This window comes from Schistosoma mansoni, chromosome W (genome assembly GCF_000237925.1).
Source record: "Schistosoma mansoni strain Puerto Rico chromosome W, complete genome".
Lineage (NCBI taxonomy): Eukaryota > Metazoa > Platyhelminthes > Trematoda > Strigeidida > Schistosomatidae > Schistosoma > Schistosoma mansoni.
The window spans coordinates 34,591,423-34,607,102 of record NC_031502.1 but is presented as its reverse complement, the minus strand read 5'-3'; the positions used below and the strand labels follow the sequence as shown (position 1 = coordinate 34,607,102).

Sequence of the window (15,680 nt, the reverse complement as noted above, 5' to 3'; positions counted from 1 at the left end):
GATAGGGAATCATAAAGGGATTGATAAACGTAAGGATCATGAATAAAGTAAAGGATAATTGATGTAAGATTTACAAATGAAGTATTCAATGTATGGTTTTCACATTTTATGGAAAAATTCTGTAATTTTGCATTGAACAATAAATCGGTCTTCCAAACCTCAGTCCCTCATTAACTACATCATTTATGTAAGAAATAAACATTACACTGAGTGGATAATAATTCACATTTCTTGGTAACATCGTAGTCAAATTTACTCACATTCCCCTCATCCCATACATAAACTTCACAGACGACACACACACCCAACTACACAAATACACACGCAAACACAAACACAAACACACACACGAACAATAAAGGTTACCACTACACATTACTTCACCATGTATGTGAAGCTGATGAGCGAGTTCATCATGATCTAATTCACATTCACTTGATTGGTCAGTCCAACTCACATAAGTGTGAACTTGTCAAACAGTGAACCTCATGATCTCTCAAAACACTATTGTTTCACACAATTCTAATAACAGATACAGGCAGTACAGTACTCTCACATCAACTCAATCACACTACCTAATTCACCCCATCCAAAAACAACAACACCACAACAATTCACATCAACAACAACAACAACAACAGTTATAACAATAACAATCATAATAATAATAATAATAATAATAACAATATGAAGAAGAAGATTAATTAAAGTAATAGTAGTAATATGATGATGACTGTTGTCATTATTATTATTATTATTATCATTCGTCGTAATTATAACGTTATCAATAATCAACATGATAACCACAACAGTAACAACAGTTTCAACATCCTCCTACATATGATCATAAACTCATCCTGTTCAAAACACAACGATTCATCAACAAATGTTCCAACACAAAAATTCACTTGTCTCAATAATCCCCACTTACTCAGTCTACACACTTTGTTCAAATGAACTCACACAAACTAACAACAAACAAACACCCACACACACACACACACAGACACCTCGTCATACTGTAACACTCAACATTTAATCAAAACACATTCGCTGTATAGTTCAAATCTACTCTAATCCGATACAATACAGTACACTTGTTCAATTTCAAATCCAGTAGGAAATCTCGACTCTGTTGACCACGTCAACACACAATCTCTCCGACACATCATTCAAATCCTCCACATATCTGGAAAATAATCATCCAAACTACTCACCATATGGAAATCTTCCAATGTGTATATAGCACTAAACTAAACTAAGCACGCATACACCACACTTCCAACATAAATACCATTCGTAAATTCATCACCATTAATCACACGTTCCAACAACATTTTCAACACAACACACTCACCCACACTCACACTCACACTCACAACGCAGATCTATGCAACTATTCAGGTGTCCTGTCAATCGTTATCAAGTCGATTTCAACAGCGTCGCATACGTACCACGTGAAATCCATCGAACAAACCCAAGTGTGAATTATTGCTCTTTCATGTACGTACACAAACAAACAAACACACACACACACAACTACAGAACACATACAAGTGGATTGTTTCGACTGAACTACTTGATATCGGGTGTGAGCACGTGTTTGCTCAGAATGCCAACTTCCATGAGTATAAATACTGTGGTTGAATGTATCCAGTCAGCAACAAGTTGACAACAAACGACAATGCAAATCTTCACTGTATGTTGAAATACTGTTGTGTGTAATAATATATGCCTGATCGGTGTTTTTATTTCAGCTCGTCTTAGTTGTACTGGTCGTGTCATTCGAATGTCACAACTCAGGTGAGTCTTATCTTACTCGATCGCATAACATGAAATTGCCACTAACTGACAAGTAATTACAAAAGTATCTCACTTGCTGATTCAGTCTTCAGCTAAACACAACAGTGTTGTGTCATGTGTTCAAGTGAAGCAAAGTGGAGTGATGCGAAGTCAAGAGGACTGAAACGAATAGTAATGCGCTGTGTTGTCGATTTGTGGAACAACATGTAGTGAAGTGACCAGAGTTGAAGTGGGCTGAATGGAGGTGTAGGCATATAATTGTTTTGTTCTGCTCTGTCATACTCCATGTGAATCATATTGTGACGTTGTGTTATTTCATTTTCAGTGATTGCAGAACCAGCACCAGACAGTCAGGGTGGTTGTTGTCCTGGTGCATGTCCTCAATGCCCTAGATGCTGTGGATGTCGTGGATGCCAAGGTGGAAACTGTGGTGGAGGCTGCTGCAGAAACTGTCGTCGTGATTAGCACAACACTAACACCCATCTCCCTTCAACATCCAATGACGAGAACCCACTATCAAATATGTAGTTTATAATCTCTCTATCAAATATACTTGTACTCTTACAAAACTAACAATGTTTCTCTTTTCCCTACAAACTGTCCAGTCCCATCTTTGTCGTGCCACACCCCATCTCCAATCAGTCACTATTGTGTGCGAAAACTGATCACATGGTCAGTGCTCAATCAACACTTCAATAAGTAACAACACAAAATCACCACCACACCACACCACACCACACCACACCACGCTACACCACACCACACCACACCACAACCCATCCATCCATCCACCCATCCACACTCACTCGCTCACTCATACACACACGCACACACACTGACTGGAACTCGAACACAACCACACAAAACACATACAACACACAAAACAAAATAAAAACAATAATCGCGTTTACATCATAATAATTTCTCTGTTCTCAAACAATCCACCTACACTCAATCCAATATCGACCAGCTCATACACTCATTCACAGTTTTACACACGCAAACATACATACATTTTCTCATATACAAGTGCATGAATAAACTCACCGGTATAGGGATCTAGATAAACAAATACACAAGTCAAACATTCGATGATGGAACAGTCGCAATTCGACAAATCAATCTCCTGAAATTCATACATGTGTCTCACTATGACAGAGAATACACTGTCAGTATTATCAAACAATAGTCCACTGTATTCTGCTTATCCAATGCACCATGCATCATTGATTCCTAATCTCCAAATTCAAATCTATGCAACAACCTACATATCCACTTTCCCATGTATCCACCTCTCAACCACTCTAACTATCTCATCATTGTTTGCGTTTGCCAACACAAAATCTAATTTGCACACTACTGTCGTTCACCTCCTCCTCCTTCTCCTCGTTTACTACCACTTCCATCACAATCCAGTGTCAACACCAGTATCAAAATGACTCCACTCACATTCCCCTCATCCCATACATAAACTTCACAGACGACACACACACCCAACTACACAAATACACACGCAAACACAAACACAAACACACACACGAACAATAAAGGTTACCACTACACATTACTTCACCATGTATGTGAAGCTGATGAGCGAGTTCATCATGATCTAATTCACATTCACTTGATTGGTCAGTCCAACTCACATAAGTGTGAACTTGTCAAACAGTGAACCTCATGATCTCTCAAAACACTATTGTTTCACACAATTCTAATAACAGATACAGGCAGTACAGTACTCTCACATCAACTCAATCACACTACCTAATTCACCCCATCCAAAAACAACAACACCACAACAATTCACATCAACAACAACAACAACAACAGTTATAACAATAACAATCATAATAATAATAATAATAATAATAACAATATGAAGAAGAAGAAGAAGAAGATTAATTAAAGTAATAATAGTAATATGATGATGACTGTTGTCATTATTATTATTATTATCATTCGTCGTAATTATAACGTTATCAATAATCAACATGATAACCACAACAGTAACAACAGTTTCAACATCCTCCTACATATGATCATAAACTCATCCTGTTCAAAACACAACGATTCATCAACAAATGTTCCAACACAAAAATTCACTTGTCTCAATAATCCCCACTTACTCAGTCTACACACTTTGTTCAAATGAACTCACACAAACTAACAACAAACAAACACCCACACACACACACACACAGACACCTCGTCATACTGTAACACTCAACATTTAATCAAAACACATTCGCTGTATAGTTCAAATCTACTCTAATCCGATACAATACAGTACACTTGTTCAATTTCAAATCCAGTAGGAAATCTCGACTCTGTTGACCACGTCAACACACAATCTCTCCGACACATCATTCAAATCCTCCACATATCTGGAAAATAATCATCCAAACTACTCACCATATGGAAATCTTCCAATGTGTATGTAGCACTAAACTAAACTAAGCACGCATACACCACACTTCCAACATAAATACCATTCGTAAATTCATCACCATTAATCACACGTTCCAACAACATTTTCAACACAACACACTCACCCACACTCACACTCACACTCACAACGCAGATCTATGCAACTATTCAGGTGTCCTGTCAATCGTTATCAAGTCGATTTCAACAGCGTCGCATACGTACCACGTGAAATCCATCGAACAAACCCAAGTGTGAATTATTGCTCTTTCATGTACGTACACAAACAAACAAACACACACACACACACAACTACAGAACACATACAAGTGGATTGTTTCGACTGAACTACTTGATATCGGGTGTGAGCACGTGTTTGCTCAGAATGCCAACTTCCATGAGTATAAATACTGTGGTTGAATGTATCCAGTCAGCAACAAGTTGACAACAAACGACAATGCAAATCTTCACTGTATGTTGAAATACTGTTGTGTGTAATAATATATGCCTGATCGGTGTTTTATTTCAGCTCGTCTTAGTTGTACTGGTCGTGTCATTCGAATGTCACAACTCAGGTGAGTCTTATCTTACTCGATCGCATAACATGAAATTGCCACTAACTGACAAGTAATTACAAAAGTATCTCACTTGCTGATTCAGTCTTCAGCTAAACACAACAGTGTTGTGTCATGTGTTCAAGTGAAGCAAAGTGGAGTGATGCGAAGTCAAGAGGACTGAAACGAATAGTAATGCGCTGTGTTGTCGATTTGTGGAACAACATGTAGTGAAGTGACCAGAGTTGAAGTGGGCTGAATAGAGGTGTAGGCATATAATTGTTTTGTTCTGCTCTGTCATACTCCATGTGAATCATATTGTGACGTTGTGTTATTTCATTTTCAGTGATTGCAGAACCAGCACCAGACAGTCAGGGTGGTTGTTGTCCTGGTGCATGTCCTCAATGCCCTAGATGCTGTGGATGTCGTGGATGCCAAGGTGGAAACTGTGGTGGAGGCTGCTGCAGAAACTGTCGTCGTGATTAGCACAACACTAACACCCATCTCCCTTCAACATCCAATGACGAGAACCCACCATCAAATATGTAGTTTATAATCTCTCTATCAAATATACTTGTACTCTTACAAAACTAACAATGTTTCTCTTTTCCCTACAAACTGTCCAGTCCCATCTTTGTCGTGCCACACCCCATCTCCAATCAGTCACTATTGTGTGCGAAAACTGATCACATGGTCAGTGCTCAATCAACACTTCAATAAGTAACAACACAAAATCACCACCACACCACACCACACCACACCACAACCCATCCATCCATCCATCCACCCATCCACCCATCCATCCACCCATCCACACTCACTCACTCACTCATACACACACGCACACACACTGACTGGAACTCGAACACAACCACACAAAACACATACAACACACAAAACAAAATAAAAACAATAATCGCGTTCACATCATCGTCACTCACATCCAATCTCCTTCAATATTCGAATCCCATCAGTCGGCAGATAATTTCTCTGTTCTCCAACAATCCACCTACACTCAATCCAATATCGACCAGCTCATACACTCATTCACAGTTTTACACACGCAAACATACATACATTTTCTCATATACAAGTGCATGAATAAACTCACCGGTATAGGGATCTAGATAAACAAATACACAAGTCAAACATTCGATGATGGAACAGTCGCAATTCGACAAATCAATCTCCTGAAATTCATACATGTGTCTCACTATGACAGAGAATACACTGTCAGTATTATCAAACAATAGTCCACTGTATTCTGCTTATCCAATGCACCATGCATCATTGATTCCTAATCTCCAAATTCAAATCTATGCAACAACCTACATATCCACTTTCCCATGTATCCACCTCTCAACCACTCTAACTATCTCATCATTGTTTGCGTTTGCCAACACAAAATCTAATTTGCACACTACTGTCGTTCACCTCCTCCTCCTTCTCCTCGTTTACTACCACTTCCATTACAATCCAGTGTCAACACCAGTATCAAAATGACTCCACTCACACTCCCCTCATCCCATACATAAACTTCACAGACGACACACACACCCAACTACACAAATACACACGCAAACACAAACACAAACACACACACGAACAATAAAGGTTACCACTACACATTACTTCACCATGTATGTGAAGCTGATGAGCGAGTTCATCATGATCTAATTCACATTCACTTGATTGGTCAGTCCAACTCACATAAGTGTGAACTTGTCAAACAGTGAACCTCATGATCTCTCAAAACACTATTGTTTCACACAATTCTAATAACAGATACAGGCAGTACAGTACTCTCACATCAACTCAATCACACTACCTAATTCACCCCATCCAAAAACAACAACACCACAACAATTCACATCAACAACAACAACAACAACAGTTATAACAATAACAACAATAATAATAATAATAATAATAATAACAATATGAAGAAGAAGAAGAAGAAGATTAATTAAAGTAATAGTAGTAATATGATGATGACTGTTGTCATTATTATTATTATTATTATCATTCGTCGTAATTATAACGTTATCAATAATCAACATGATAACCACAACAGTAACAACAGTTTCAACATCCTCCTACATATGATCATAAACTCATCCTGTTCAAAACACAACGATTCATCAACAAATGTTCCAACACAAAAATTCACTTGTCTCAATAATCCCCACTTACTCAGTCTACACACTTTGTTCAAATGAACTCACACAAACTAACAACAAACAAACACCCACACACACACACACACACAGACACCTCGTCATACTGTAACACTCAACATTTAATCAAAACACATTCGCTGTATAGTTCAAATCTACTCTAATCCGATACAATACAGTACACTTGTTCAATTTCAAATCCAGTAGGAAATCTCGACTCTGTTGACCACGTCAACACACAATCTCTCCGACACATCATTCAAATCCTCCACATATCTGGAAAATAATCATCCAAACTACTCACCATATGGAAATCTTCCAATGTGTATATAGCACTAAACTAAACTAAGCACGCATACACCACACTTCCAACATAAATACCATTCGTAAATTCATCACCATTAATCACACGTTCCAACAACATTTTCAACACAACACACTCACCCACACTCACACTCACACTCACAACGCAGATCTATGCAACTATTCAGGTGTCCTGTCAATCGTTATCAAGTCGATTTCAACAGCGTCGCATACGTACCACGTGAAATCCATCGAACAAACCCAAGTGTGAATTATTGCTCTTTCATGTACGTACACAAACAAACAAACACACACACACACACAACTACAGAACACATACAAGTGGATTGTTTCGACTGAACTACTTGATATCGGGTGTGAGCACGTGTTTGCTCAGAATGCCAACTTCCATGAGTATAAATACTGTGGTTGAATGTATCCAGTCAGCAACAAGTTGACAACAAACGACAATGCAAATCTTCACTGTATGTTGAAATACTGTTGTGTGTAATAATATATGCCTGATCGGTGTTTTTATTTCAGCTCGTCTTAGTTGTACTGGTCGTGTCATTCGAATGTCACAACTCAGGTGAGTCTTATCTTACTCGATCGCATAACATGAAATTGCCACTAACTGACAAGTAATTACAAAAGTATCTCACTTGCTGATTCAGTCTTCAGCTAAACACAACGGTGTTGTGTCATGTGTTCAAGTGAAGCAAAGTGGAGTGATGCGAAGTCAAGAGGACTGAAACGAATAGTAATGCGCTGTGTTGTCGATTTGTGGAACAACATATAGTGAAGTGACCAGAGTTGAAGTGGGCTGAATAGAGGTGTAGGCATATAATTGTTTTGTTCTGCTCTGTCATACTCCATGTGAATCATATTGTGACGTTGTGTTATTTCATTTTCAGTGATTGCAGAACCAGCACCAGACAGTCAGGGTGGTTGTTGTCCTGGTGCATGTCCTCAATGCCCTAGATGCTGTGGATGTCGTGGATGCCAAGGTGGAAACTGTGGTGGAGGCTGCTGCAGAAACTGTCGTCGTGATTAGCACAACACTAACACCCATCTCCCTTCAACATCCAATGACGAGAACCCACCATCAAATATGTAGTTTATAATCTCTCTATCAAATATACTTGTACTCTTACAAAACTAACAATGTTTCTCTTTTCCCTACAAACTGTCCAGTCCCATCTTTGTCGTGCCACACCCCATCTCCAATCAGTCACTATTGTGTGCGAAAACTGATCACATGGTCAGTGCTCAATCAACACTTCAATAAGTAACAACACAAAATCACCACCACACCACACCACGCTACACCACACCACACCACACCACACCACAACCCATCCATCCATCCATCCACCCATCCACACTCACTCGCTCACTCATACACACACGCACACACACTGACTGGAACTCGAACACAACCACACAAAACACATACAACACACAAAACAAAATAAAAACAATAATCGCGTTTACATCATAATAATTTCTCTGTTCTCAAACAATCCACCTACACTCAATCCAATATCGACCAGCTCATACACTCATTCACAGTTTTACACACGCAAACATACATACATTTTCTCATATACAAGTGCATGAATAAACTCACCGGTATAGGGATCTAGATAAACAAATACACGAGTCAAACATTCGATGATGGAACAGTCGCAATTCGACAAATCAATCTCCTGAAATTCATACATGTGTCTCACTATGACAGAGAATACACTGTCAGTATTATCAAACAATAGTCCACTGTATTCTGCTTATCCAATGCACCATGCATCATTGATTCCTAATCTCCAAATTCAAATCTATGCAACAACCTACATATCCACTTTCCCATGTATCCACCTCTCAACCACTCTAACTATCTCATCATTGTTTGCGTTTGCCAACACAAAATCTAATTTGCACACTACTGTCGTTCACCTCCTCCTCCTTCTCCTCGTTTACTACCACTTCCATTACAATCCAGTGTCAACACCAGTATCAAAATGACTCCACTCACACTCCCCTCATCCCATACATAAACTTCACAGACGACACACACACCCAACTACACAAATACACACGCAAACACAAACACAAACACACACACGAACAATAAAGGTTACCACTACACATTACTTCACCATGTATGTGAAGCTGATGAGCGAGTTCATCATGATCTAATTCACATTCACTTGATTGGTCAGTCCAACTCACATAAGTGTGAACTTGTCAAACAGTGAACCTCATGATCTCTCAAAACACTATTGTTTCACACAATTCTAATAACAGATACAGGCAGTACAGTACTCTCACATCAACTCAATCACACTACCTAATTCACCCCATCCAAAAACAACAACACCACAACAATTCACATCAACAACAACAACAACAACAACAACAGTTATAACAATAACAATCATAATAATAATAATAATAATAATAACAATATGAAGAAGAAGAAGAAGAAGATTAATTAAAGTAATAGTAGTAATATGATGATGACTGTTGTCATTATTATTATTATTATTATCATTCGTCGTAATTATAACGTTATCAATAATCAACATGATAACCACAACAGTAACAACAGTTTCAACATCCTCCTACATATGATCATAAACTCATCCTGTTCAAAACACAACGATTCATCAACAAATGTTCCAACACAAAAATTCACTTGTCTCAATAATCCCCACTTACTCAGTCTACACACTTTGTTCAAATGAACTCACACAAACTAACAACAAACAAACACCCACACACACACACACACAGACACCTCGTCATACTGTAACACTCAACATTTAATCAAAACACATTCGCTGTATAGTTCAAATCTACTCTAATCCGATACAATACAGTACACTTGTTCAATTTCAAATCCAGTAGGAAATCTCGACTCTGTTGACCACGTCAACACACAATCTCTCCGACACATCATTCAAATCCTCCACATATCTGGAAAATAATCATCCAAACTACTCACCATATGGAAATCTTCCAATGTGTATATAGCACTAAACTAAACTAAGCACGCATACACCACACTTCCAACATAAATACCATTCGTAAATTCATCACCATTAATCACACGTTCCAACAACATTTTCAACACAACACACTCACCCACACTCACACTCACACTCACAACGCAGATCTATGCAACTATTCAGGTGTCCTGTCAATCGTTATCAAGTCGATTTCAACAGCGTCGCATACGTACCACGTGAAATCCATCGAACAAACCCAAGTGTGAATTATTGCTCTTTCATGTACGTACACAAACAAACAAACACACACACACACACAACTACAGAACACATACAAGTGGATTGTTTCGACTGAACTACTTGATATCGGGTGTGAGCACGTGTTTGCTCAGAATGCCAACTTCCATGAGTATAAATACTGTGGTTGAATGTATCCAGTCAGCAACAAGTTGACAACAAACGACAATGCAAATCTTCACTGTATGTTGAAATACTGTTGTGTGTAATAATATATGCCTGATCGGTGTTTTATTTCAGCTCGTCTTAGTTGTACTGGTCGTGTCATTCGAATGTCACAACTCAGGTGAGTCTTATCTTACTCGATCGCATAACATGAAATTGCCACTAACTGACAAGTAATTACAAAAGTATCTCACTTGCTGATTCAGTCTTCAGCTAAACACAACAGTGTTGTGTCATGTGTTCAAGTGAAGCAAAGTGGAGTGATGCGAAGTCAAGAGGACTGAAACGAATAGTAATGCGCTGTGTTGTCGATTTGTGGAACAACATGTAGTGAAGTGACCAGAGTTGAAGTGGGCTGAATAGAGGTGTAGGCATATAATTGTTTTGTTCTGCTCTGTCATACTCCATGTGAATCATATTGTGACGTTGTGTTATTTCATTTTCAGTGATTGCAGAACCAGCACCAGACAGTCAGGGTGGTTGTTGTCCTGGTGCATGTCCTCAATGCCCTAGATGCTGTGGATGTCGTGGATGCCAAGGTGGAAACTGTGGTGGAGGCTGCTGCAGAAACTGTCGTCGTGATTAGCACAACACTAACACCCATCTCCCTTCAACATCCAATGACGAGAACCCACTATCAAATATGTAGTTTATAATCTCTCTATCAAATATACTTGTACTCTTACAAAACTAACAATGTTTCTCTTTTCCCTACAAACTGTCCAGTCCCATCTTTGTCGTGCCACACCCCATCTCCAATCAGTCACTATTGTGTGCGAAAACTGATCACATGGTCAGTGCTCAATCAACACTTCAATAAGTAACAACACAAAATCACCACCACACCACACCACACCACGCTACACCACACCACACCACACCACAACCCATCCATCCATCCATCCACCCATCCACACTCACTCGCTCACTCATACACACACGCACACACACTGACTGGAACTCGAACACAACCACACAAAACACATACAACACACAAAACAAAATAAAAACAATAATCGCGTTTACATCATAATAATTTCTCTGTTCTCAAACAATCCACCTACACTCAATCCAATATCGACCAGCTCATACACTCATTCACAGTTTTACACACGCAAACATACATACATTTTCTCATATACAAGTGCATGAATAAACTCACCGGTATAGGGATCTAGATAAACAAATACACAAGTCAAACATTCGATGATGGAACAGTCGCAATTCGACAAATCAATCTCCTGAAATTCATACATGTGTCTCACTATGACAGAGAATACACTGTCAGTATTATCAAACAATAGTCCACTGTATTCTGCTTATCCAATGCACCATGCACCATTGATTCCTAATCTCCAAATTCAAATCTATGCAACAACCTACATATCCACTTTCCCATGTATCCACCTCTCAACCACTCTAACTATCTCATCATTGTTTGCGTTTGCCAACACAAAATCTAATTTGCACACTACTGTCGTTCACCTCCTCCTCCTTCTCCTCGTTTACTACCACTTCCATCACAATCCAGTGTCAACACCAGTATCAAAATGACTCCACTCACATTCCCCTCATCCCATACATAAACTTCACAGACGACACACACACCCAACTACACAAATACACACGCAAACACAAACACAAACACACACACGAACAATAAAGGTTACCACTACACATTACTTCACCATGTATGTGAAGCTGATGAGCGAGTTCATCATGATCTAATTCACATTCACTTGATTGGTCAGTCCAACTCACATAAGTGTGAACTTGTCAAACAGTGAACCTCATGATCTCTCAAAACACTATTGTTTCACACAATTCTAATAACAGATACAGGCAGTACAGTACTCTCACATCAACTCAATCACACTACCTAATTCACCCCATCTAAAAACAACAACACCACAACAATTCACATCAACAACAACAACAACAACAACAGTTATAACAATAACAATCATAATAATAATAATAATAATAACAATATGAAGAAGAAGAAGAAGAAGATTAATTAAAGTAATAGTAGTAATATGATGATGACTGTTGTCATTATTATTATTATTATTATCATTCGTCGTAATTATAACGTTATCAATAATCAACATGATAACCACAACAGTAACAACAGTTTCAACATCCTCCTACATATGATCATAAACTCATCCTGTTCAAAACACAACGATTCATCAACAAATGTTCCAACACAAAAATTCACTTGTCTCAATAATCCCCACTTACTCAGTCTACACACTTTGTTCAAATGAACTCACACAAACTAACAACAAACAAACACCCACACACACACACACACACAGACACCTCGTCATACTGTAACACTCAACATTTAATCAAAACACATTCGCTGTATAGTTCAAATCTACTCTAATCCGATACAATACAGTACACTTGTTCAATTTCAAATCCAGTAGGAAATCTCGACTCTGTTGACCACGTCAACACACAATCTCTCCGACACATCATTCAAATCCTCCACATATCTGGAAAATAATCATCCAAACTACTCACCATATGGAAATCTTCCAATGTGTATGTAGCACTAAACTAAACTAAGCACGCATACACCACACTTCCAACATAAATACCATTCGTAAATTCATCACCATTAATCACACGTTCCAACAACATTTTCAACACAACACACTCACCCACACTCACACTCACACTCACAACGCAGATCTATGCAACTATTCAGGTGTCCTGTCAATCGTTATCAAGTCGATTTCAACAGCGTCGCATACGTACCACGTGAAATCCATCGAACAAACCCAAGTGTGAATTATTGCTCTTTCATGTACGTACACAAACAAACAAACACACACACACACACAACTACAGAACACATACAAGTGGATTGTTTCGACTGAACTACTTGATATCGGGTGTGAGCACGTGTTTGCTCAGAATGCCAACTTCCATGAGTATAAATACTGTGGTTGAATGTATCCAGTCAGCAACAAGTTGACAACAAACGACAATGCAAATCTTCACTGTATGTTGAAATACTGTTGTGTGTAATAATATATGCCTGATCGGTGTTTTATTTCAGCTCGTCTTAGTTGTACTGGTCGTGTCATTCGAATGTCACAACTCAGGTGAGTCTTATCTTACTCGATCGCATAACATGAAATTGCCACTAACTGACAAGTAATTACAAAAGTATCTCACTTGCTGATTCAGTCTTCAGCTAAACACAACAGTGTTGTGTCATGTGTTCAAGTGAAGCAAAGTGGAGTGATGCGAAGTCAAGAGGACTGAAACGAATAGTAATGCGCTGTGTTGTCGATTTGTGGAACAACATATAGTGAAGTGACCAGAGTTGAAGTGGGCTGAATGGAGGTGTAGGCATATAATTGTTTTGTTCTGCTCTGTCATACTCCATGTGAATCATATTGTGACGTTGTGTTATTTCATTTTCAGTGATTGCAGAACCAGCACCAGACAGTCAGGGTGGTTGTTGTCCTGGTGCATGTCCTCAATGCCCTAGATGCTGTGGATGTCGTGGATGCCAAGGTGGAAACTGTGGTGGAGGCTGCTGCAGAAACTGTCGTCGTGATTAGCACAACACTAACACCCATCTCCCTTCAACATCCAATGACGAGAACCCACCATCAAATATGTAGTTTATAATCTCTCTATCAAATATACTTGTACTCTTACAAAACTAACAATGTTTCTCTTTTCCCTACAAACTGTCCAGTCCCATCTTTGTCGTGCCACACCCCATCTCCAATCAGTCACTATTGTGTGCGAAAACTGATCACATGGTCAGTGCTCAATCAACACTTCAATAAGTAACAACACAAAATCACCACCACACCACACCACACCACACCACACCACAACCCATCCATCCACAACCCATCCATCCATCCATCCACCCATCCACACTCACTCGCTCACTCATACACACACGCACACACACTGACTGGAACTCGAACACAACCACACAAAACACATACAACACACAAAACAAAATAAAAACAATAATCGCGTTTACATCATAATAATTTCTCTGTTCTCAAACAATCCACCTACACTCAATCCAATATCGACCAGCTCATACACTCATTCACAGTTTTACACACGCAAACATACATACATTTTCTCATATACAAGTGCATGAATAAACTCACCGGTATAGGGATCTAGATAAACAAATACACGAGTCAAACATTCGATGATGGAACAGTCGCAATTCGACAAATCAATCTCCTGAAATTCATACATGTGTCTCACTATGACAGAGAATACACTGTCAGTATTATCAAACAATAGTCCACTGTATTCTGCTTATCCAATGCACCATGCATCATTGATTCCTAATCTCCAAATTCAAATCTATGCAACAACCTACATATCCACTTTCCCATGTATCCACCTCTCAACCACTCTAACTATCTCATCATTGTTTGCGTTTGCCAACACAAAATCTAATTTGCACACTACTGTCGTTCACCTCCTCCTCCTTCTCCTCGTTTACTACCACTTCCATCACAATCCAGTGTCAACACCAGTATCAAAATGACTCCACTCACACTCCCCTCATCCCATACATAAACTTCACAGACGACACACACACCCAACTACACAAATACACACGCAAACACAAACACAAACACACATACGAACAATAAAGGTTACCACTACACATTACTTCACCATGTATGTGAAGCTGATGAGCGAGTTCATCATGATCTAATTCACATTCACTTGATTGGTCAGTCCAACTCACATAAGTGTGAACTTGTCAAACAGTGAACCTCATGATCTCTCAAAACACTATTGTTTCACACAATTCTAATAACAGATACAGGCAGTACAGTACTCTCACATCAACTCAATCACACTACCTAATTCACCCCATCCAAAAACAACAACACCACAACAATTCACATCAACAACAACAACAACAACAGTTATAA

General features: G+C 38.9%; 1 protein-coding gene across 1 annotated transcript in view; it reads left to right on the top strand.

Moving 5' to 3' along the window:
• Smp_157750 (rna-binding protein musashi-related) overlaps window positions 1-15,680 on the top strand; it is a gene marked incomplete at both ends in the record, with an annotated part of 33,811 nt that extends 18,131 nt beyond the window's left edge. Inside the window, one exon of the mRNA XM_018789473.1 lies at window positions 15,566-15,680. Coding sequence (XP_018654913.1) covers window positions 15,566-15,680 — 115 coding nt within the window. The remainder of the gene's footprint in view (window positions 1-15,565) is intronic.